Here is a 19,744-nt window from a genome sequence, read left to right as displayed (position 1 = left end):
AATATTTATTATTTATTAACTCCTATACATAAAGCACTTCCACAAATCGAAACACTAGTAAAGAAACAACAGTAAAGAAATTAATCGCGCCTGAGTGGTCGCATTAGACATACAATAAGTCAGTCAATAGATTCATATACAGTGTGTTCATTAATTATCGTATCCGACGTCATCATTACAAGTATGCAACCAATATCACAGTACAATACGCATCATGCGTAAATCGCGTATTGCAATAAAAATACTGTGATATTGGTTGCATACTTGCAATAATTACGTTGGGTACGATAATTAATTAACACACTGTACTTCAAATGGAGTTTTAAGCGATAGCTACGTTAATTGCTATTTTCTTATCTTTACTAATGTGGTGATTAACATTAATTAACAAAAAATAATTTTGTAGTTAACAAAAAAAGTGTACTATACATAAAGCACTTCCACAAATCGCAACACAATGTATTCATGCAACAACACTAAAGAAATTAATCGCGCCTGAGTGGTCGCATTAGACTTACAATAAGTCAGTCAATAGATTCATATACAGTGTGTTAATTAATTATCGTATCCGACGTCATCATTACAAGTATGCAACCAATATCACAGTACAATACGCATCATACGTAAATCGCGTATTGCAATAAAAATACTGTGATATTGGTTGCATACTTGCAATAATGACGTTGGGTACGATATTTAATTAACACACTGTACTTCAAATGGAGTTTTAAGCGATAGCTACGTTAATTGCTATTTTCTTATCTTTACTAATGTGGCGATTAACATTAATTAACAAAAAATAATTTTCTAGTTAAGAAAAAAAGTGTAATAAACTTGCAATTTACGTTGTAAATTCGATCATAATCGTGTTTGCGTGTTAAAACTTCTGTGTAGTACGCCTTCTCTTGTAAAAAAGTTGTAATCCAACAACGTATTGCTAATAACAGAGCACCCCCATCCCTTTTCCCTCCACTAATTACCGCTATTAAACCTAAACGGAGCCGCAATGTTCAAAACCTTACAAAGACTCAATTTAACTTTGATGTTAAAAGCTCCCTTATTTGAAATAAAATTTATTACAAATACGGGTTGCTTCAAAATATCTTAGTATTAAAATAAAATGTGATAACTATGTTAATTAGAACAATAAAAAACGTTTTATTTTGTATACTAACTAAAGATTTATTCTATATTATTTCTTTTTTAAATTAAAGATTTTCTCATGATTACAGTATAAAAATAGGGACGATATAAAACGGTTTTTGCATATCAAAAGGTTAATAGTGAGAAATTGAAAAGGCACACCGTCACATTACATCACCATACCCTACTTAGGTGGTGGTTGGTTTCGCTCGTGTTAACGTTCACTAACAATAAAACAGAGTCGACCCCCAAACGCAGAAAGAAGGGGTTGATGTCGGAATGTGTGCCGTGACTGCTAACAATAAATTTAAGTCAACCCCGAGAATCGGTGGTGAAGTGATTTTACGCCTTTAAGTGAAAAATTTTTCAATTATCTAAAAAAGAAAGAATTTTTCTTTCTTTTAATTAACCCACACACTTTTGTTTAAAAAATTTAAATTAACCGCTCTTATTAAATGAGTGATTTAGGTTTCTTTAGGTGGGTGTTTGATGGAGTGATATATATCATCTTAAACGGGTTTAATATACCTTATTAAAACTCTTAGAGATGTGTGTGACTCCCTACAGAGTGAACTTTGAGTTTAAAATTAATAGGTTAAAGTGTACATAAACTTGGAATGAAATACTAAGAAAATTGGAGTTGACGTCCAATTTTCTCTGCAGGTGTACTACACTTTAATAAAACTCGTAAATTCTTTGTTGTTCACTATATTATTTTTACCATAAAGATATATTTATTAAAATAAATCAGAAATATTGACATCTAATAAATTAAAGAACTAAACACTATAATTAATTTAATTATTTAGAACGATTTGTTGATTAATTTATTTCCATTTTGAGGAGTTGATCATTCAGGTGTTTCCTTTTTTATCTCTGGAAACGTGGTTTGAAGAAGCACCGCTAAATTTGAAAATAACAAGTTTTAGGTCTTTTTCTTAGTGTTAGTTCTATACTAGCACTAGAACTAAGTTAGTTTGGGTTTAGCCGTTAGTCTTTAAAGACGGCTAAACCCAAACGTTTTTAGTTCTAGGGTCTAGTGTTAGATCAGTAAAAACATTCAATAACTTTACGTTGAAATACAAGTAATACTAGAAGTAACACTAATCATTATAATCACTAACTATAACTGGAACAAATTTGTCATTTGAATCAGCTAGCCAACAAAAGATGGCGCTACAACGTTAATAGCTATGCAATGTTAGTAGCCTAATACACTACTAATAATTTTAGTAAATAATATAATAATTAGCTAATAATTCAATAACATTTTAAAACTAACAAATTTACGATAATTCATATCGTGTCTTGTTCTCAATGTATCATAACTTCTTCATTTATATCATTATTTTATGATGTTTCGATCTCTACACCATCCTGTATAATAACGATAATACTCAAAAATTCGTTAAAAAATTTGTTGAATGAATGGGTTGGTTAAGCTCATTAAAAAATGAATGCATTTTCAAAACCGCACTTATAAAGTAAACAGTAAGGCTTTCCTTTAATTATTAGGAAATTTGTAAAAAATGTAAAATAATGTACAGGGTTGTTCAAATTCGATGTCCGAACTCGGAAACTATAAGAGTTAGAAAAAAAGTAGCTTATGTCATGATCTCGTTGTTCGAGAAACTGCTAATGCCAAAAACCTCAAAGCGCTATCGTCTTTTGTTTATCTTGGTTATTATTATAGGTGAAGTATTATAACTACGACATTATATGGACACCTTTTAACAGAGAATTTGATGACGTAGTAAAAAAAAATTTTTAATTTTAGATTTTGAGATTCGCTTATTAAATTCGTTATTTTTTTCTGATTACAAAAATATGGGGTTAGATAGGTCTATTTCTTATTGTTCTAGAATAAAGCTAAAAATAAATTTTTTTTAGTGTCGTCAAAGAAATTAAATTTACAGTTTCCTGTAAATTACGGTACTATAACTAAAAATTATTCTACTAAAAGTTTATATAAAATTTACTTTATTTTCTAATATGTAACATTGTAACATGTAAAACCTTTCGTAATTTTCATAATCCATCTTAAAAAACAGGATTTTTAATTTGACACTTCAGAAAATTTTTGAATACAAACAAATGTTGCTATGTTTATTTGAATTAAAAAATATATATATATGAGCGCCATCTATCAATAATTTATTAAGTCATTTAATAATAATATTAAATATTAATAAAAAAAGTGAAATAATGCAATCTATTCCAACTTTTGTGTAAAACAAATTATAAAATAAATTAAATAGTTCAACAAATGTATTTGTTTCAAATATCAGAAATATGTTTTTTTAATTTTTAGTTATAATTTACAGGAAACTAATTTTAATTTCGTTGACGACACTAAAAAAAAAAGTTTATTTTCAGTTTTATTCTAAAACAATAAGAAATAGACCTATCAAACCCTACATTTTTGTAATCAGAAAAAAATAACGTTAAATATACTTTTTAGTTCTAGGGTCTAGTGTTAGATCAGTAAAAACATTCAATAACTTTACGTTGAAATATAAGTATTACTAGAAGTAACACTAATCATTATAATCACTAACTATAACTGGAACAAATTTGTCATTTGAATCAGCTAGCCAACAAAAGATGGCGCTACAACGTTAATAGCTATGCAATGTTAGTAGCCTAATACACTACTAATAATTTTAGTAAATAATATAATAATTAGCTAATAATTCAATAACATTTTAAAACTAACAAATTTACGATAATTCATGCCGTGTCTTGTTCGTCGATATTAAAATAAATGTAAGACATTTGATTTCGAAATGATCGTAATTTTTCTTAAGAAATACACATTGAATAAAAGCAGGTTTAAAAACGAACACCGAATGTGCCTTTACATCTTGTCTAAAACAATTTAAAACGTACATTTTTCTTGCGACGAAAGGACACATTTCGCGCAATAAAAGTTCACACGAGAAGAAGTTTTTTGAAAACTTCTGACAGAATAACTGTGGAGAAAAGGAAAACAATCAGAAGTATTCTTTTACCCGGTCCTCCTTTTTTAGATGTCGGGAAATGTACCTTAATATAAGTCTTGAATAATTTAGTATTAAAAGGATAAAGTTGAAATAAAATTTTTTAACTCAATTTCAATTTGATTTTTGATACCGTTAAAAGGGATCATGTTGTTTCAGTCGGTTGCGTTTATATTTGAAAAGGGGTGTTTTTCCGCTGTCTCTTGGAAAACCTGAAATTTAAAACATGCAAATATTCGCGACGGTATTGGGTGACTTAAAGTGATATATCGAATAACTTAATTGATTTAATTTACAATTAAAAGGAAATTTTATTGAAACATTAGAATCGAAAATATTTTTTTAATAAACTTCTACATCAATCATTTTTCTATTAAATTGATTTTTAGAAATGTTTGTGACACTCGATAAAAAGCAATCCATCACTATTTATTCTATAAACGTCTTCAACTTTCTAACTTATATTTTATAACTAAATTATTAGTTTTGATTTAATTTATCAATGAATTACATTATTCTTAGTTTTATTATTATTTTGATTTGATTGAAAAACGAAAAAAAAATTCTAGTTATTTCTTGTTGGGTGTAAAACTAGTTGTAAATCTCTCTGGAGAGGATAACCTGTCCGGATGCGCGAGTATCGGCCCTTTGGCATTTTAAAATAGGGCCGGATTTAAAGGAAAGGGACAACGTTGTCTGTGTTGGTGTACCGGCTCGAGCTGGTTTACGATCCTCGAGCGTAATGCACCTGCTCTAGAAAATTTTATTATTGAAAATACTTGAACGTAAATACCTTCCGCAAAGTCTAAAAGATGTCTACATACACATATATTTACTCTTACGCGTCGTCTAACTAACTCAATTCGACATTTTACTTCTTTTAAAAGAACTTTATACAATTTACATTCGTACAATTATTATTTAATATTAATTAATCAAACTAATTATAATAATTCGAAATCGAACACCCTAACAGTCTTTTAAGTAATTGCAGGATTAATCGATCTAAACGTCAGGTACAAAAATGGATTTAAAAATTTTTTGAACTTCACCCGGTGTAATAAAGCCGAGGCGTTACAACATGATGAACAGTTTCAGGTTAATATAAAGTTAATCACTGAGCCTCGGCTGAATTACTGAAAAGATGTGTAACTTTATCTGATAAAGCTGAGACGGCTCGCGGTTGAGGTGCTACAACATGACCCCAATGTATCATAACTTCTTCATTTATATCATTATTTTATGATGTTTCGATCTCTACACCATCCTGTATAATAACGATAATACTCAAAAATTCGTTAAAAAAATTGTTTAATGAATGGGTTGGTTAAGCTCATTAAAAAATGAAAAACCGCACTTATAAAGTAAACAGTGAGGCTTTCCTTTAATTATTAGGAAATTTGTAAAAAATGAATACATCAAGTTGAGCACTCGAGTTACTCATTTATAATGTACAGGGTTGTTCAAATTCGATGTCCGAACTCGGAAACTATAAGAGTTAGAAAAAAAGTAGCTTACATGTCATGATCTCAAAAAAAATTTGTAATTTTAGATTTTGAGATATTATGACAATTTTTGTTTTTTAAATGGAAACAACCACTGATTATTCGCTTATTAAATTCGTTATTTTTTTCTGATTACATAAATATGAGGTTAGATAGGTCTATTTCTTATTGTTCTAGAATAAAGCTAAAAATAAATTTTTTTTAGTGTCGTCAAAGAAATTAAATTTACAGTTTCCTGTAAATTACGGTACTGTAACTAAAAATTATTCTACTAAAAATTTATATAAAATTTACTTTATTTTCTAATATGTAACATTGTAACATGTAAAACTTTTCGTAATTTTCATAATCCATCTTAAAAAACAGGATTTTTAATTTGACACTTCAGAAAATTTTTGAATACAAACAAATGTTGCTATGTTTATTTGAATTAAAAAATATATATATGAGCGCCATCTATCAATAATTTATAAAGTCATTTAATAATAATATTAAATATTAATAAAAAATGTGAAATAATGCAATCTATTCCAACTTTTGTGTAAAACAAATACAAATTAAATAGTTCAACAAATGTATTTGTTTCAAATATCGGAAATATGTTTTTTTAATTTTTAGTTATAACTTACAGGAAACTGTAATTTTAATTTCTTTGACGACACTAAAAAAAAAGTTTATTAAATTCGTTATTTTTTTCTGATTACATAAATATGAGATTAGATAGGTCTATTTCTTATTGTTCTAGAATAAAGCTAAAAATAAATTTTTTTTAGTGTCGTCAAAGAAATTAAATTTATAGTTTCCTGTAAATTACGGTACTATAACTAAAAATTATTCTACTAAAAATTTATATAAAATTTACTTTATTTTCTAATATGTAACATTGTAACATGTAAAACCTTTCGTAATTTTCATAATCCATCTTAAAAAACAGGATTTTTAATTTGACACTTCAAAAATTTTTTGAATACAAATGTTGCTATGTTTATTTGAATTAATAAATATATATATGAGCGCCATCTATCAATAATTTATTAAGTCATTTAATAATAATATTAAATATTAATAAAAAAATGTGAAATAATGCAATCTACTCCAACTTTTGTGTAAAACAAATATAAATTGAATAGTTCAACAAATATATTTGTTTCAAATATCAGAAATATGTTTTTTTAATTTTTAGTTATAATTTACAGGAAACTGTAATTTTAATTTCTTTGACGACACTAAAAAAAAAGTTTATTTTCAGTTTTATTCTAAAACAATAAGAAATAGACCTATCAAACCCTAAATTTTTGTAATCGGAAAAAAATAACGTTAAATGTACTTTCTGTCGCTTCATCATCGTATAACTTATCATATATTAACCTTTAAATTGGTTTGAAACTAGAAAATAGGACACAATAACATTAAATATCCTCCTATTAATTTATTTATGTACTTATTTTAGTCAATAAATAATAAAGCGGATGTCTTGACCCAATAAAATTCACTTTTTTATCTTTAACTTCCCGTTTATCAACAAACAATGTTAATCTCGTTTTGGTTCTTTTCTAATTATAAAATCAGATTTTCGAATGTTATCAAAACAAAAAGAAAAAGAAAATAAAGCTACCTTTATCGGATTTAATACTACTTTAAAGAAGATATCAAAAGGAACTTTTCATAGAACCTAGACGACCAGTTCTTTTGTACTCTTTTATATTCCAGGTAACGTATGAGTGAATCTCGAAAAAGAAAATTCAATCTTCAACTTCTCCCTAATATTATACAATATAATATTTTAATAAATAAAAGTAAAAATGTTATAAAGCTGTTGATTAAAAATTTTCTTAAAATATTAATGTTGTGAGTGAAACGTCTTTGTTTAACGTCTTGGTTTTCAGTTCGTTAATAATAATCAGCTCGGTATCTTATCCCTCGCTCGTCTTTAATTAGTGCGCCCCCTTTTAACGTTTTAGTCAAAAGACCAGGGCAGTTATTGGGCTTTAAATTAATTTCAGGTATAAACTTACAAGAGTTAAGTTAGGTTAAAGTTACCAAAGCACACCTTTCAAAGATTAAATTTAACTTTCAGATTAATAAAATAACCAATAATTTTATTAGAACGATATTTAGAAGTCAAATTCAAACTAAACTCTTCTTAACTGGCCAATCGATAAAATACCGACCATTAACCTTAATTCGTCGCAAACACGAAAAGTGTTGCGACGTCCTTTCGTAATTTAAACGTCTTATTACTGCACCAATTTTTATTTTAAGTTATATCACTTCTTTAATAAATTAAGTATTTATTATTAGTCCTATTTTCTAATATTAGATCAATTTTATGGTTAAGTTTAAGATACATGTAAGTGGAAGTCTTGAAAATATCACTTAGGGTTACATAAATAGCAAACGTCTGGTGGGAAAAAGGTAGATTTTTTTTAACAGAAAACAGAACACCCCCTTTAACGTTTAATGTAAAAAGGGAAGTTAAAATGAATTACCTGGAGCTAATCGAGTTATTAGAAAAGAAAAACATAAACTCGGTTGATTTGCATTTTTATTAAAATTTGACGAGTTTAATTCTTTCCATTTGTCGGTTTTAACAGACCGTAAAAAACTTTTTTCCTTCGCTGAAACTAACGGGAAAATTGAAATCATAAAAAATTTTTTACCCCACAAAATAAATATCATCCCTTACGTTATTACCGCATACGGTTGTTGCAGTCGTTATAAATATTTTTAAATTTTTAAAATACACAGTTATTTTTTCTTTTTAACCATAAAAAATTTAGGTAAACGTTAAAATGATATTTTATACTTATCATTCAAAACGACAAATTAATTCGAAGAAATTTAAATTTTTAATTTCGCACTAACACCATCTTTTGTTGGCTAACTGTTTCAAATGACAATATACTGTAATAATTTTAACATTCTCTTAGTTCACCGAGAGAACATAACCTAGAATTTGTGACAGAGAGATTTTTTGTTGGTGAAAATCTTATCTTAAATCGTTTTGTTTACTTTCAAATGTATCAATTATTGTAGTTCAGCTCCTAAAGCACATTTTTCATCCATCGTTTGAGGTTTTAACGTTATTTTGAGGAAGAAATCCTTGATTTAAATTTGAATTTTTCCAACTTTACTCATTGTTGAAATTTGGCGTGTACTCCAATGTATGTCTAAAAACAAGAAAAGACAACGTTGAATACGAAGTTTTATTACGTTTCATAAAGGAATAAGGGAGAAATCAACGAAAAAAGAATTAAATTTTGAAGGTTAATTCCGAGAAAAATCAAGAGATGACGCTAGTTTCGAAGCAAGAATTTTGAATTTTGAAAAGGGCGCGAAGCTAAGGGCCAATCAGAAACGAGGAAAAAACAGTTGGAGTACCGGGGTATATAAGGAGATCGCGAACAGGGAGTGAGAGAGTCGTCGTCGGACCAGTGTCGAATCCACGTCGTCAGATAGAAGAATTTTTGAAGAGATAACCTCAAAAATTTAAAATAATTTTCTTTAAAAAAAAGTCAAACCAACTTACAATATTAAAATAAAAGAGAATCATCCTACAACCTATTCCAAGAACTACCAACACTTCTTCGAGACCATTCCAAGATCCTATTTCCGAAGAACAAACAGTTCAAGTTCCCGTAAGAAGAATCCTGTAGACAATCCAGAAAATTAGTTAGTGCCCCGAACACAAGAGACAATCCATAATCCAGATACCACATTGAACTCCAATCCATTATTTTTCACAGTGAGTCGGATGATAATTTTATTTTATTATTTAACATAACCTACAAAAAGAAAATTCAAAGAATCAAACTCAAAGAACAACCCGCAAGAGTTTCCTATAATTTATGATGAATACTTACTTGTGTGTAAAGATTTATTAGTTTTCTTGAATAACGTTCATTTATTTAATTCTATTTTTCTTCAACGAGTTTGATGACAATGGCTGACGTCTTAACCATTTGTTATTTTCAAAGAACGGTTCTAACGAGTTTAATAAACTGGTTCTCTCTAATATCGATATTTCAGTCGATAACCGCAGTTATCTATTTTATTTAAAAATTTATCTCTCGTAAATAAGCATTGTTATTAAAGTTAATTTAGGAAAACCATTTTTTTTTGTCGAACCTGATTAATATTTTTTTGAACCTGAACTTGCCCGGAACCCTGAGTTTTTAATAAGAGTCTCTTAAAATTAAAGAAACCCAAATTTATAGATTAATAACTTGTGTATAAAACATCACACAAGTAGAACAACACAATACATACCTAACGTTAGTTCTAGTTTTAGTTGTTATTTAACTCTCAAGTTGTTACATTTCTTCTTAATTTTGCAGTTTTTTTATGTAAATCAATTCATAAAGCATTCGGATTTTACACTGCGAAAATACAACGGGAATACTCTTTTATACCCCAAGTGTCCTTTAATTGACGTTCTCGTATTTGCAACGAGGCGAACTTCTCGTTTTCTACCTTTAGGGACCAATTCCACGTCCAAAACAAGGATTATAGAGACAAATCTCGATAAATCTTTGTTTACAGCAAAAAAAAAAAAGAATCGATGTTTTTTCATTACACTATAAATTTTTTTTTAATCATTAGTCAAATGAAGGAGGAAAAAGATGATTTTTTTTGGTAATTATGCTTTAGTGAGGAGTAAATGGGGATGGAAAATAACAAGCAATCTACGTTCATTTATAAATCTCAGAGTGGAACACCTGTTGTGGGTAATTTAAATCTGGATTTTCTCGCCATTTCAAATCTTTTTTTTTTATCCTTTGCAATCACAGAAAAGATCGTACTTTTGGTATTATTCTTTGAGAACAAAACAATTGGAATAAAACCGTTTAATGATTTTTTTTTGAGGCGGAAAATCCATGGAAATGAATTTTAAATTGAACGGTTACGACTAAAATATGTATTGACCGGATCGAGTTGTTTAACGACGCAATAAAGTAATGAATAGACCTCATCTACGCACAAAAGCTTTGGCAAATAACCGAGTTAACTTCCAAAGGAATTGTTAGAATTAGAATTGCCGGAAATGGGGAGTAATTTATCTTTAAAAAAATCATTTTGATTTAGCGCCATCTGTGGATATATATTATTAATTAATCAATTTGAAATAATTTTCTTAATATTATTTAAAATATATAAAGAGGTAAATTAACTGGAAAAAATCCAGTACTATAATGTATTATAACATAGAATACAGGATTTTATAGCTTTATGCACCAACAAAAAAAAATAATCTAGTTGATAAAAACCATGTATAAAAACGACTCGTATAAATTTTTATATACTTTTTTGTTTTGGTGTTTTCCGTGGAATTAACTTGGATTTATGTTTGAAAACATTCTAGAGCCATTTTCGGAGCCTTATTAGAGCGTTAACGTTGTTTAGAGAAATAAATTTCGTATTTTAAACACTTTGAAAAATATTGCATACATGAATTAAGAAATATCAATCAATGAAATAATCTATCTCTCCCTCTCTTTTCAGCCATCAGCTGTTGTCTAGTTCTGAACGAAGGCCTCTTTCATATATTTCCATGTTTCTTATCTTGGGCTACCTCAAACCATCTACTTCCCGCAATTCTCTGCATACTGCACTTTGTTATTCTTGGTTGCTCACTTCTCCGAGGTCGCTCCGATGGTTTATACCAGCTTCACGTTGATATAATTACATATCCAGCGATATTGCAACTAGATACTGCTAGCAGTAGACTGGATACAGATGGTAGAAGACCAAATACTATTAATAGGCATATTCCTAAAAATCGCTTATTCTCACTTTATCAAGGTCGTTTGTGGGCGAGTCTTCTGCCATCTGTATCCAGTCTTTTGCTACCAATATCTATATGCCTTGATAAATCTTCTATCAGCAATGCCTAGGCTTCTACTAGAATGGTTTAGTCTCCCATTAATTATACCTAACCTTTTCCCAGCATTATTCAGCAATATTGTAGACATATTTTACGGTTGTGGTTTATTAGTATGTCTCCGTTTCTTAGTATGTGCTGTAAATTGCCCATGTCAATAGTATGATATCTGATATTTTTGCCCATTCTAATGGCGTATCTCAAGTCAATATCTTCCTCTACACTTTCCAAAAATTTGTTGTTCATGGCGATGTTTTCGCTTACCATGTTGGCGAGTGGGTGTTTGGAAATGAACTCTATACATAAATAGAATTAAAAAATAAACTTTATGGGAATTCAAATTAATGTTTTATTAAATATTCAATTATTTTATTATTCATAAATAATTTCTCTTTCCCTCGATCACTCTGCCTGTTTCTCTTTATGTATGTTTATGCGTTGAACGCGAATTTACATTTCAGAGTTTTGAATATGCATTGGGATGTATGTATGGATATAGGGACATAGAAAAGGGGGGCACACGCGCATCGTTGTTGGAGGTTGGGTTCAGAGACGAATATACGTGGTATTCGCGATATACATTGCGGGGGGATAGTCCCATGTATACGGATATGGAGGGATCAATTTTAGTTCGTACAATTGGACCTTGCGGTTAAAACGCATCTATTTTTCTTCCGTCCCGTTTTCTCTCTCTCTTCCCATCCGACTTTTTTATACAAAACATTTCGTCATATACCTATTCAACTAGCAGTAGACTAGCGAGATAGACTAGGAGGTATATTGAAAATTTGAAATCTTTCCGGTTCAAAAAATACCCCTTAATAGAAAAATCAAAAAAGTTAACATTTTAAATGGAAAAGCTCAAACAGTTCGTTTTTGAAGATACCTTTAAAAAAGTCATTTGGGTTGCCTATTTTCTATTTTTTTATTAATAATATTTCTTGAAATTCTCTAAAGACGTCAACGATGTCCTGCGACTACGTTTCTATCCTGGGAAATTAAACGGGACGTCGCTTCGTACAAATCTCGGAAACGACTCGTCCGGACAACCGGAAGTAAAGAAAATGACGTTATATTTTCCTTTCGGCTCCGCGCCAAGCGAAGTAACAGAAAGTCAAAAAGAAAAGGCTAAAAAATCTGAATAAACAAACAGGTTAAAATCGAAGATAATGCTGAAAATATTGGAACAGAAAGGAGATTGCTTAAAAAAACTAAGGGGCAAAAATATAGATAGTGGCAGGAACGTTTCATTAAAGTCTCAGGAATTTTTTAATCAACTCTCAATTCTTTCCGCTTCGCTACCAACATCGCACACACACACCAACGCTTAATTTCACCAATAGTAAATGAGGAGACGGTTTCACTTTAAATTGTTAGAAAAAATTAAGAAAATGTTATTTTAAAAATAATTAATAACGTTTTGCTTGGAAAAAGGTGATGTTCTTATGATAACGCTGAGTTGTCGGCCGTCTTAAGAATAATAATAAGCATTTTATTGTTTTTGATAATTACAATTTTCCCCTTAATACATCCTAATATATGTCATTAGTATATTATTTTCACCAAAGAAATTGTATAATTAGAAGCAGCATTGCCTATCCCCGCCCGTATACGAGATTGAAGCCAACGTTCGAGTGTTTGTTTTGGTTTTGGTCCCACTGACAGTGGCGTGTATAGTTTCGGCAAAATCAGACTTACACAGTGGCGTACATGAAGAAATGTATATTATCATTATTTTTTTTTTATTGAGCAGGTTTTTCAAAATTTGATGTGCAGTTTATACGCTATATTGATTGAAATGTTTATTAAGGAATGTTAACTTTGAGTTCTTTTGTAATTAATTATTGTAACCGTATAAATTGTGAACGGTTTATTTCTTACAAGTAAATTGAAGATGATATAATTAGAATTTTACAGTACTTTCATGGTAAATAATGCAGTAAAAATATTGTATTTGCAAATAACATTGGTATTTTGTTTCAAAATTTTTATTACATAACAAAAAACTTAAAACTTAACTTATAAATATAAATTTTAAAGTAACTCTCATTGATTTGAAAATACTATTTGTTTGTTTAACATATGTCAAAGCCTAGATTCTTGATTTATTAACTTGGTTTCATTAAATAACTTTACGTTAATAAATTTTGTTATTATTAACTTTATACATTGTATTTTATGTCCATCAATAATATCATGATACGCATGATCTCCAAAAAGATCATAAATGTTTTGAGGTGAACTTAATAAAATGGAATTAGTTAACTTTAAAAATATGTTCTTGTTATTGAATAATACATTTTGTCGTTAATAGTCTCTAATAATTTGTAAAGTTTGACTACAAACTAAGAAACTTTAGTCAAAGCCCCATATGTCTTTTATACCTGTAGCATTGAAATATCACTAGTTCCTTCTACCATATTTAAACAAAATTGGCTAGTAATATTAGTTTTTAGAAAATAGTAGTTAGGTAGTTAAATGCATGTTCTTTAAGTTCGCAACGTCTATAATGTCCAATGTTTCAATTTCAAAATATACCGTATTTTTCGGACTATAAGACGCACCTCAAATTTAGAGACGATTTATTAAAAAAAATATTTTAATGGTACCTTCGGACCATAAAACGCACCCAAAATTGAGTCCATTTTTCTATGTGAAAAGGTGTGTCTTATTAATAGTCTGAAAAATACGGTACTACTAAAATGTTAACTTAGCCAAAACACAAATTTATTTATATTTATTATTTATTAGGGTTCGACAAACATGGATAAACATTAATTAGTAAATTTATTTTCAAAGAAACCATAAAAAGGTTGGCCTGTTCGGAAATACTCGGTGATCGTCGGCCGGACGGTCCGATCTGAGCGCGTCCCGTTCTGGACTGAGTGAAAACGTAAACAAAACACATCGAACGCTGGCTTCAACTTTTGGTGTTTATATGTGCTTCTAGTAATACAATTTCTTTGATTTTCACCCTCTACCCTCTTCCTCCATTTCCATACCCTCGGCTCCTCGGCCCAATCCTCCCCTCATCCATCCCTTTGTCTCCTCACCCCCACAACCATTCTCATCCATCGTTTCCCCTCTCCCCCCTCTCCTAAGATCTGCCCTCGGTCCAACTCCTCCTCCCTCAACTCACTGCACCCATTCAACATATGTTCCAACGTTTCCCATTCCTCCCTGCATAGCCTACACCACCTCACCTCATCGGCCATCCAGTATCTGTTAGCTCTCTCCTCGTTTCCACAACGGAACCTAGCCACCAACTTCTTCCCTTCCTCATCTCCTTCCAATAACAAGTATCTAGGCAGCCCCTCCGTTATTATGTCCCTGTACCTTTCGTTATACCTCCACTTTTTTATTTGTGTCCTTCTTTCCTGTCTCTGCACATCTCGGTCCCTATCTCTCAACTGCCTCCACATCTCCCTACCCACCCTTCGTCTACTATTTATCTCAGTTACCGAGTAGCCCGCTCGTCTATAATAGTTGTCTCTGTCTCCTTTCCCATATCTGATCTTTCCCTCCAACACTCCCCCAAGATCCCGCAGTTTGGCCTCCCTTCTATTCTTTCTTCATATTTCACTGCTCTCCTGCCCGCCTCCACTCTGATCTTATCCACCTTTACCTCTTCCCTCACTATATACCCCGGTGTTTCTCTCGCCACCCCAAGCACCCATCCCCAGTATCTAGCTTGCACGTCCTCCAGCATTGCCTGCTCTTTCCATCCCCATACCTCTGCTCCATACATCATCACACTGCTAACCAGGCCTTCAAACATAATCTTCCTCGCTGCCACATTCCTTCCAAAGACTCTCTTCCCCCAACCCCATACTTGTCCCATCACCTTATTCGCCTTTTTTGCCATAGCTATCACATGCGACCCCTCCCTGTTGTCCTCCCTGAACACATACCCCAAGTAAGTATACTCCCTAACCTCCTCGATCTCTTTTCCCTCCCATCTCCAGTTTTCTGTTCTTTTTCTCCCCCCCTTACAAAACTTCATCATCCTTGTCTTCCCCACATTCACTTCCAGCCCCTTCCCCCTAAAATATCTTTCCAATGTCTTTATCATATCTTTCATCTCCGCCGCTTCTCTCGCCATGACCACGATGTCATCCGCGTATGCTAACATATGCACCTTTCTACCTCCCACCACCAACCCTCCCATTTGCCCCTTCCACAATCTATCCTCCAGGTCCGCCGTATACAGTGCAAACAGACTTGGGCTCAGCGGACATCCTTTCCTCAGTCCCTTCGTCGTCCAAAACACGTCGCTCAGCTTATCTCCCACTTTTATCCTAGCCATAGTCTCCATGTATATTTCCTTCACTCTCGCAATTAGGTGTTCCGTGATCACGGCCGTCTTAAGATACGCACGGTTAAACCCGAATGTTTTTGGTTCTTGGTCTAGTGTTAGTTCTACTTTTTGTTTAATAAAAATATACCACAATCTAACGCTGAATAACAATTAAAACTAGAATTAACACTAGACCTGGAACTAGAAACATTCTAGTTTTAGAATTGGAGTTGTGTATTTCCCTTTGTTACCAAAAGTCCTTCCTCCCCTCTACCTCATAATCACTTTTACTCTTATCACCCTAAAATCCAGTCCCTTCCTTTATTGTTCAACTATATTACACTGTATAAATGACTTATTTTTTAACTGTGATGTTAAATTGGTCTCAATTAATTTTTCGTACTAACTTCATACTCTTTCTCCCTCTAATAATAGACCTAAAAATGAAACAATTCATGTCGATACGTAAAATATGTTTAAAGTTGGAAATAGTTTTAATTAAAAATTTGTCGACAATTTCTATTAATCGAAGTTGTATCGTGCTAAAACAATAGGATGAAAACAAGTAGGTGGAGACCACCGACCGATTGCGATTTGTTTTCAAACAGATGGAGGGAGTACGCTGGTTGAAGTTAAATTACCAAAAACAATACGAACTCGTATGTGGAAAATTATGATTCACATACACGTAAATCGAGCACTCTCAATATACGTACACGTTGATTAAACAACCGTCATTTTAATCAGACAAGTTGAAATGTTAAAAATAATGGGAAAATAATTTTTTTCTCCGGTTTGTTTTGTTTGTTATCGGAAAATCCTTAAGGAAATCAAGTTATAGAAAATCGATTCAATTACAAGGGTTAATTTTTAATGAAACGTCCAAATCGGAGAAACAGAAAACGTTTGTTTTTCCGGGAATTTCGTTCTCGTAAAACAACCCGACAAAAGCACCCATAAACACTTGTTAAAACGCTCCGTTGAATGGGAATAATATGGTAAAACAGTGTAAACGCACACGGAATCCTAGTGTTTACAGCAATTTACATGTCACCGGCAGAGATACCATAGATTTTGGAGTCGATTTTTTAAAAAAGTGTAAAGGTAACAAAGAACAATAAAATTTAATTTAATTTAAAAATTCCACGTTTAAAATTATATCAAATTAAAAAAATAGAACGACATCTATGGCGGGTGTTGCAGATGAAAATTTAATAAACTTACCTCCCCGTGCGAATGTTATTAAGAATTGAATGAAATTAAAATTCTCTTTACGAATTTACCTCCAATTCTCTTTTGTAAGACAACAAATAAGTGAAAAATAAAATAAAACGAGAAAACGTTGACACTTTTTTAAATCACGAAAACCAGGTGTACCAACACACTATCTTAATTCGCAAACATCCCACGACGAGGAGGGATTCGAAGCGGTACTTAAATAGATTTAGCTAAGAGACAATGGGGTGTAAATGTGTTTAGAATTGGGATTACTCCTGAATAAACACCTAATCTACGACGTATTGTCGATTTTAACACAAAAATCTTAAAAAAAAACATTTATTAGAATTGTTTAATTTTTGAAATGTCAAATTTTAAAATACGGAGATTATAAAAATACGAGTTTAACCTCTTTTTACCTCTACGGTATACATATCACACTTTTTTTTGTTTGTTCCTTTGACCTTTTGTCCCCAAAAGCACACGCATCACATTCGCAATAAATAAACCATATCTGTAACTGGATTTCAAATAAGCTTTCTCTCCTAAAGCTTGTTTTTTTTTTTGTAATTACCTTTTCCTATTTGTTTTAACTCAAGGTTTATTAAAAAATGTTAGAAATTATTTAAATTATTAACTATTTTATGTCAATGTCAAAAATACTTTTTTGAAGAAAATCGATACTAATCGAATCGCTGCTGTGAATCAATAAAATTTTCTTTTTGCATTTTAATCACTTTGTCAACTAAAAATAATACAAAAAACGGTAAAATTAGTATTAAAAATCGGAAAAAAATGCTTTGATGTGAAGTTGCAGTTTTTCAGTATGTTTCTGTCAAACTGACCTGTCAAATTAACTTACCTTAGAAATGGTTCAATCTAATTCGCTTTTTTTTTTATAGTAATAAATAATAGTAAGTATTATAATAATAGTAACAACTATTATTGGTTACTATTTTAGTTTAGTATTAGTCTAGTTTTATTTGTTATTCAGCGTTAGATTGTTGTATATTTTTATTGACCTATAACGTTGCGTTCCCCGTATTGATCCGTTATATCGAGGTTTTACTGTAATGTCAAATCATATTGACATGTTACATTTTATGTGGGACAAAGTAAGTAAGTATAAGTACGCCCTGCTTTCTATAAAAATACATTTTTGTGTATTGCATCTTAAGTAAATTACCTTTGTAACATAATTGATGATACTCTCTCCAAAAAAGCATTGACAGTTCCCTTTCTGGTAGTAATAAGTTTAAGTTTAGATTATATTGTATTGGTTTGAAATTATATCGATTTATAATGTAGATATTTGAGAATTATATTTGGATTAAATCCTTTAAATAACCCGTACGGCTTTGACACGTGTACACTCTTTTGTTGAATATTTCAATAACAGTTTCATTAACAACGGTTTAATTATACGTTTCCCACTTGAAACATTTCACACATTATTTCTAACGAAAGCTAGTTGCCGCAGTTTTATCAACAACTTGAACAACCTAAATTGAATTGTACACATTATTCAATATTTTCGCTAATAGCAACCGTACCGTCTCCGGTTAAGAGCAATAATAGTTTTGGGTGTTGTTAAATTTCTTAGTTGTTCCATGACTGTTTCATGGATGCCTTTTCTTAATGGCTGAGTCTTAGAAATAAAATGTTCTTAACACCTTATTTCAAAGAACGGATGCTCGATACGGTTCATATAAAGGTATACGAAGTTGCCTTCTAACTTTATTTAAATATTAAGCATTCTTTTATCTGTTTCACAGCATGTTTCGAGTCACAAAAGAGAACGCTTCCACATCCATACTTTATAGTAGTACTTTTTTATTTTTACACCCAAAGATATTAAATTTAGGTTCGTCACTCCTTAAGTTAATAATTAACTTTCAAATGGGTTGCGAACTCTTCATATGCCATGAAGTTACGAAATAAATACACCTCTACGTTTCTACGGTATGTGGTACTGTCAATACGAGTAAACCACTGATAAGTAAACAGCTGTTTTGGAACGTTCTCCGTTCTGTGTAGAAACTTGTTTAGTATAGAGGATTGTTTGTTTTAAATTTATTCCCATGAAATAAAATATGATTCGTTAACTTAATTTATAGGTGTTTATAATTACAGTCGAATATCGATTGGTAATCCACATGATCAGTTTACCAAAACTCATTCGTGTCCCTTTGTACCATTCGATAATTACATATAGAAATATTAGTAACATGAAGGATATTTGAATCTCCTAAACCACAATTATCTTTTCGTATTGACGATTATTTTTGTAATTTATGTCTCATAAATAACATTAAAATATTATTTTTTATCAAAATAAGGTTAAAAGTTGATATATTCGTTTCCTAACCTATAATTATCGAAAATGTCAGTAGAAATCAGAAAACGTCATAAATTTTTTAAGGAATACCAACAGAAATCCTAAAAATTGATTTTGAAAGGTTTAAAAACAATAAATTGTATTATTTAAATAAAAAATTATTTGATTTTATTCAATTAATTATTTATTTTTGTTCCTTTTGTTTTAGAAAATCTTCAAGCGCCAAGGTTTACAACATCTTCATCAACAAATAGCATAGTTAGGTTAGGAACAACAAAAATCATCCAATGTCAAGCGTTCGGTGAGTATTTTTTCGTGTTGTTCCGTTAATAATAATTCGTCCCCGTTTTCGGCCCCCAATTC

At 30.8% G+C, this 19,744-nt stretch overlaps 1 protein-coding gene across 5 annotated transcripts in view; it reads left to right on the top strand.

Moving 5' to 3' along the window:
• Window positions 1-19,744, top strand: part of LOC111419203 (sidekick cell adhesion molecule) — a 61,234-nt gene that overhangs the window by 18,587 nt on the left and 22,903 nt on the right. For all 5 annotated transcript variants that reach the window (XM_023051985.2, XM_071193878.1, XM_023051984.2 and 2 more), the window contains exon 3: window positions 19,590-19,682. In XM_023051985.2, coding sequence (XP_022907753.1) covers window positions 19,590-19,682 — 93 coding nt within the window. The remainder of the gene's footprint in view (window positions 1-19,589; window positions 19,683-19,744) is intronic.

Source organism: Onthophagus taurus, chromosome 2, assembly GCF_036711975.1.
Source record: "Onthophagus taurus isolate NC chromosome 2, IU_Otau_3.0, whole genome shotgun sequence".
Taxonomy (NCBI): Eukaryota; Metazoa; Arthropoda; class Insecta; order Coleoptera; family Scarabaeidae; genus Onthophagus; species Onthophagus taurus.
The sequence above is the reverse complement of the archived record's forward strand: the minus strand, read 5'-3'. Positions and strand labels throughout refer to the sequence as shown.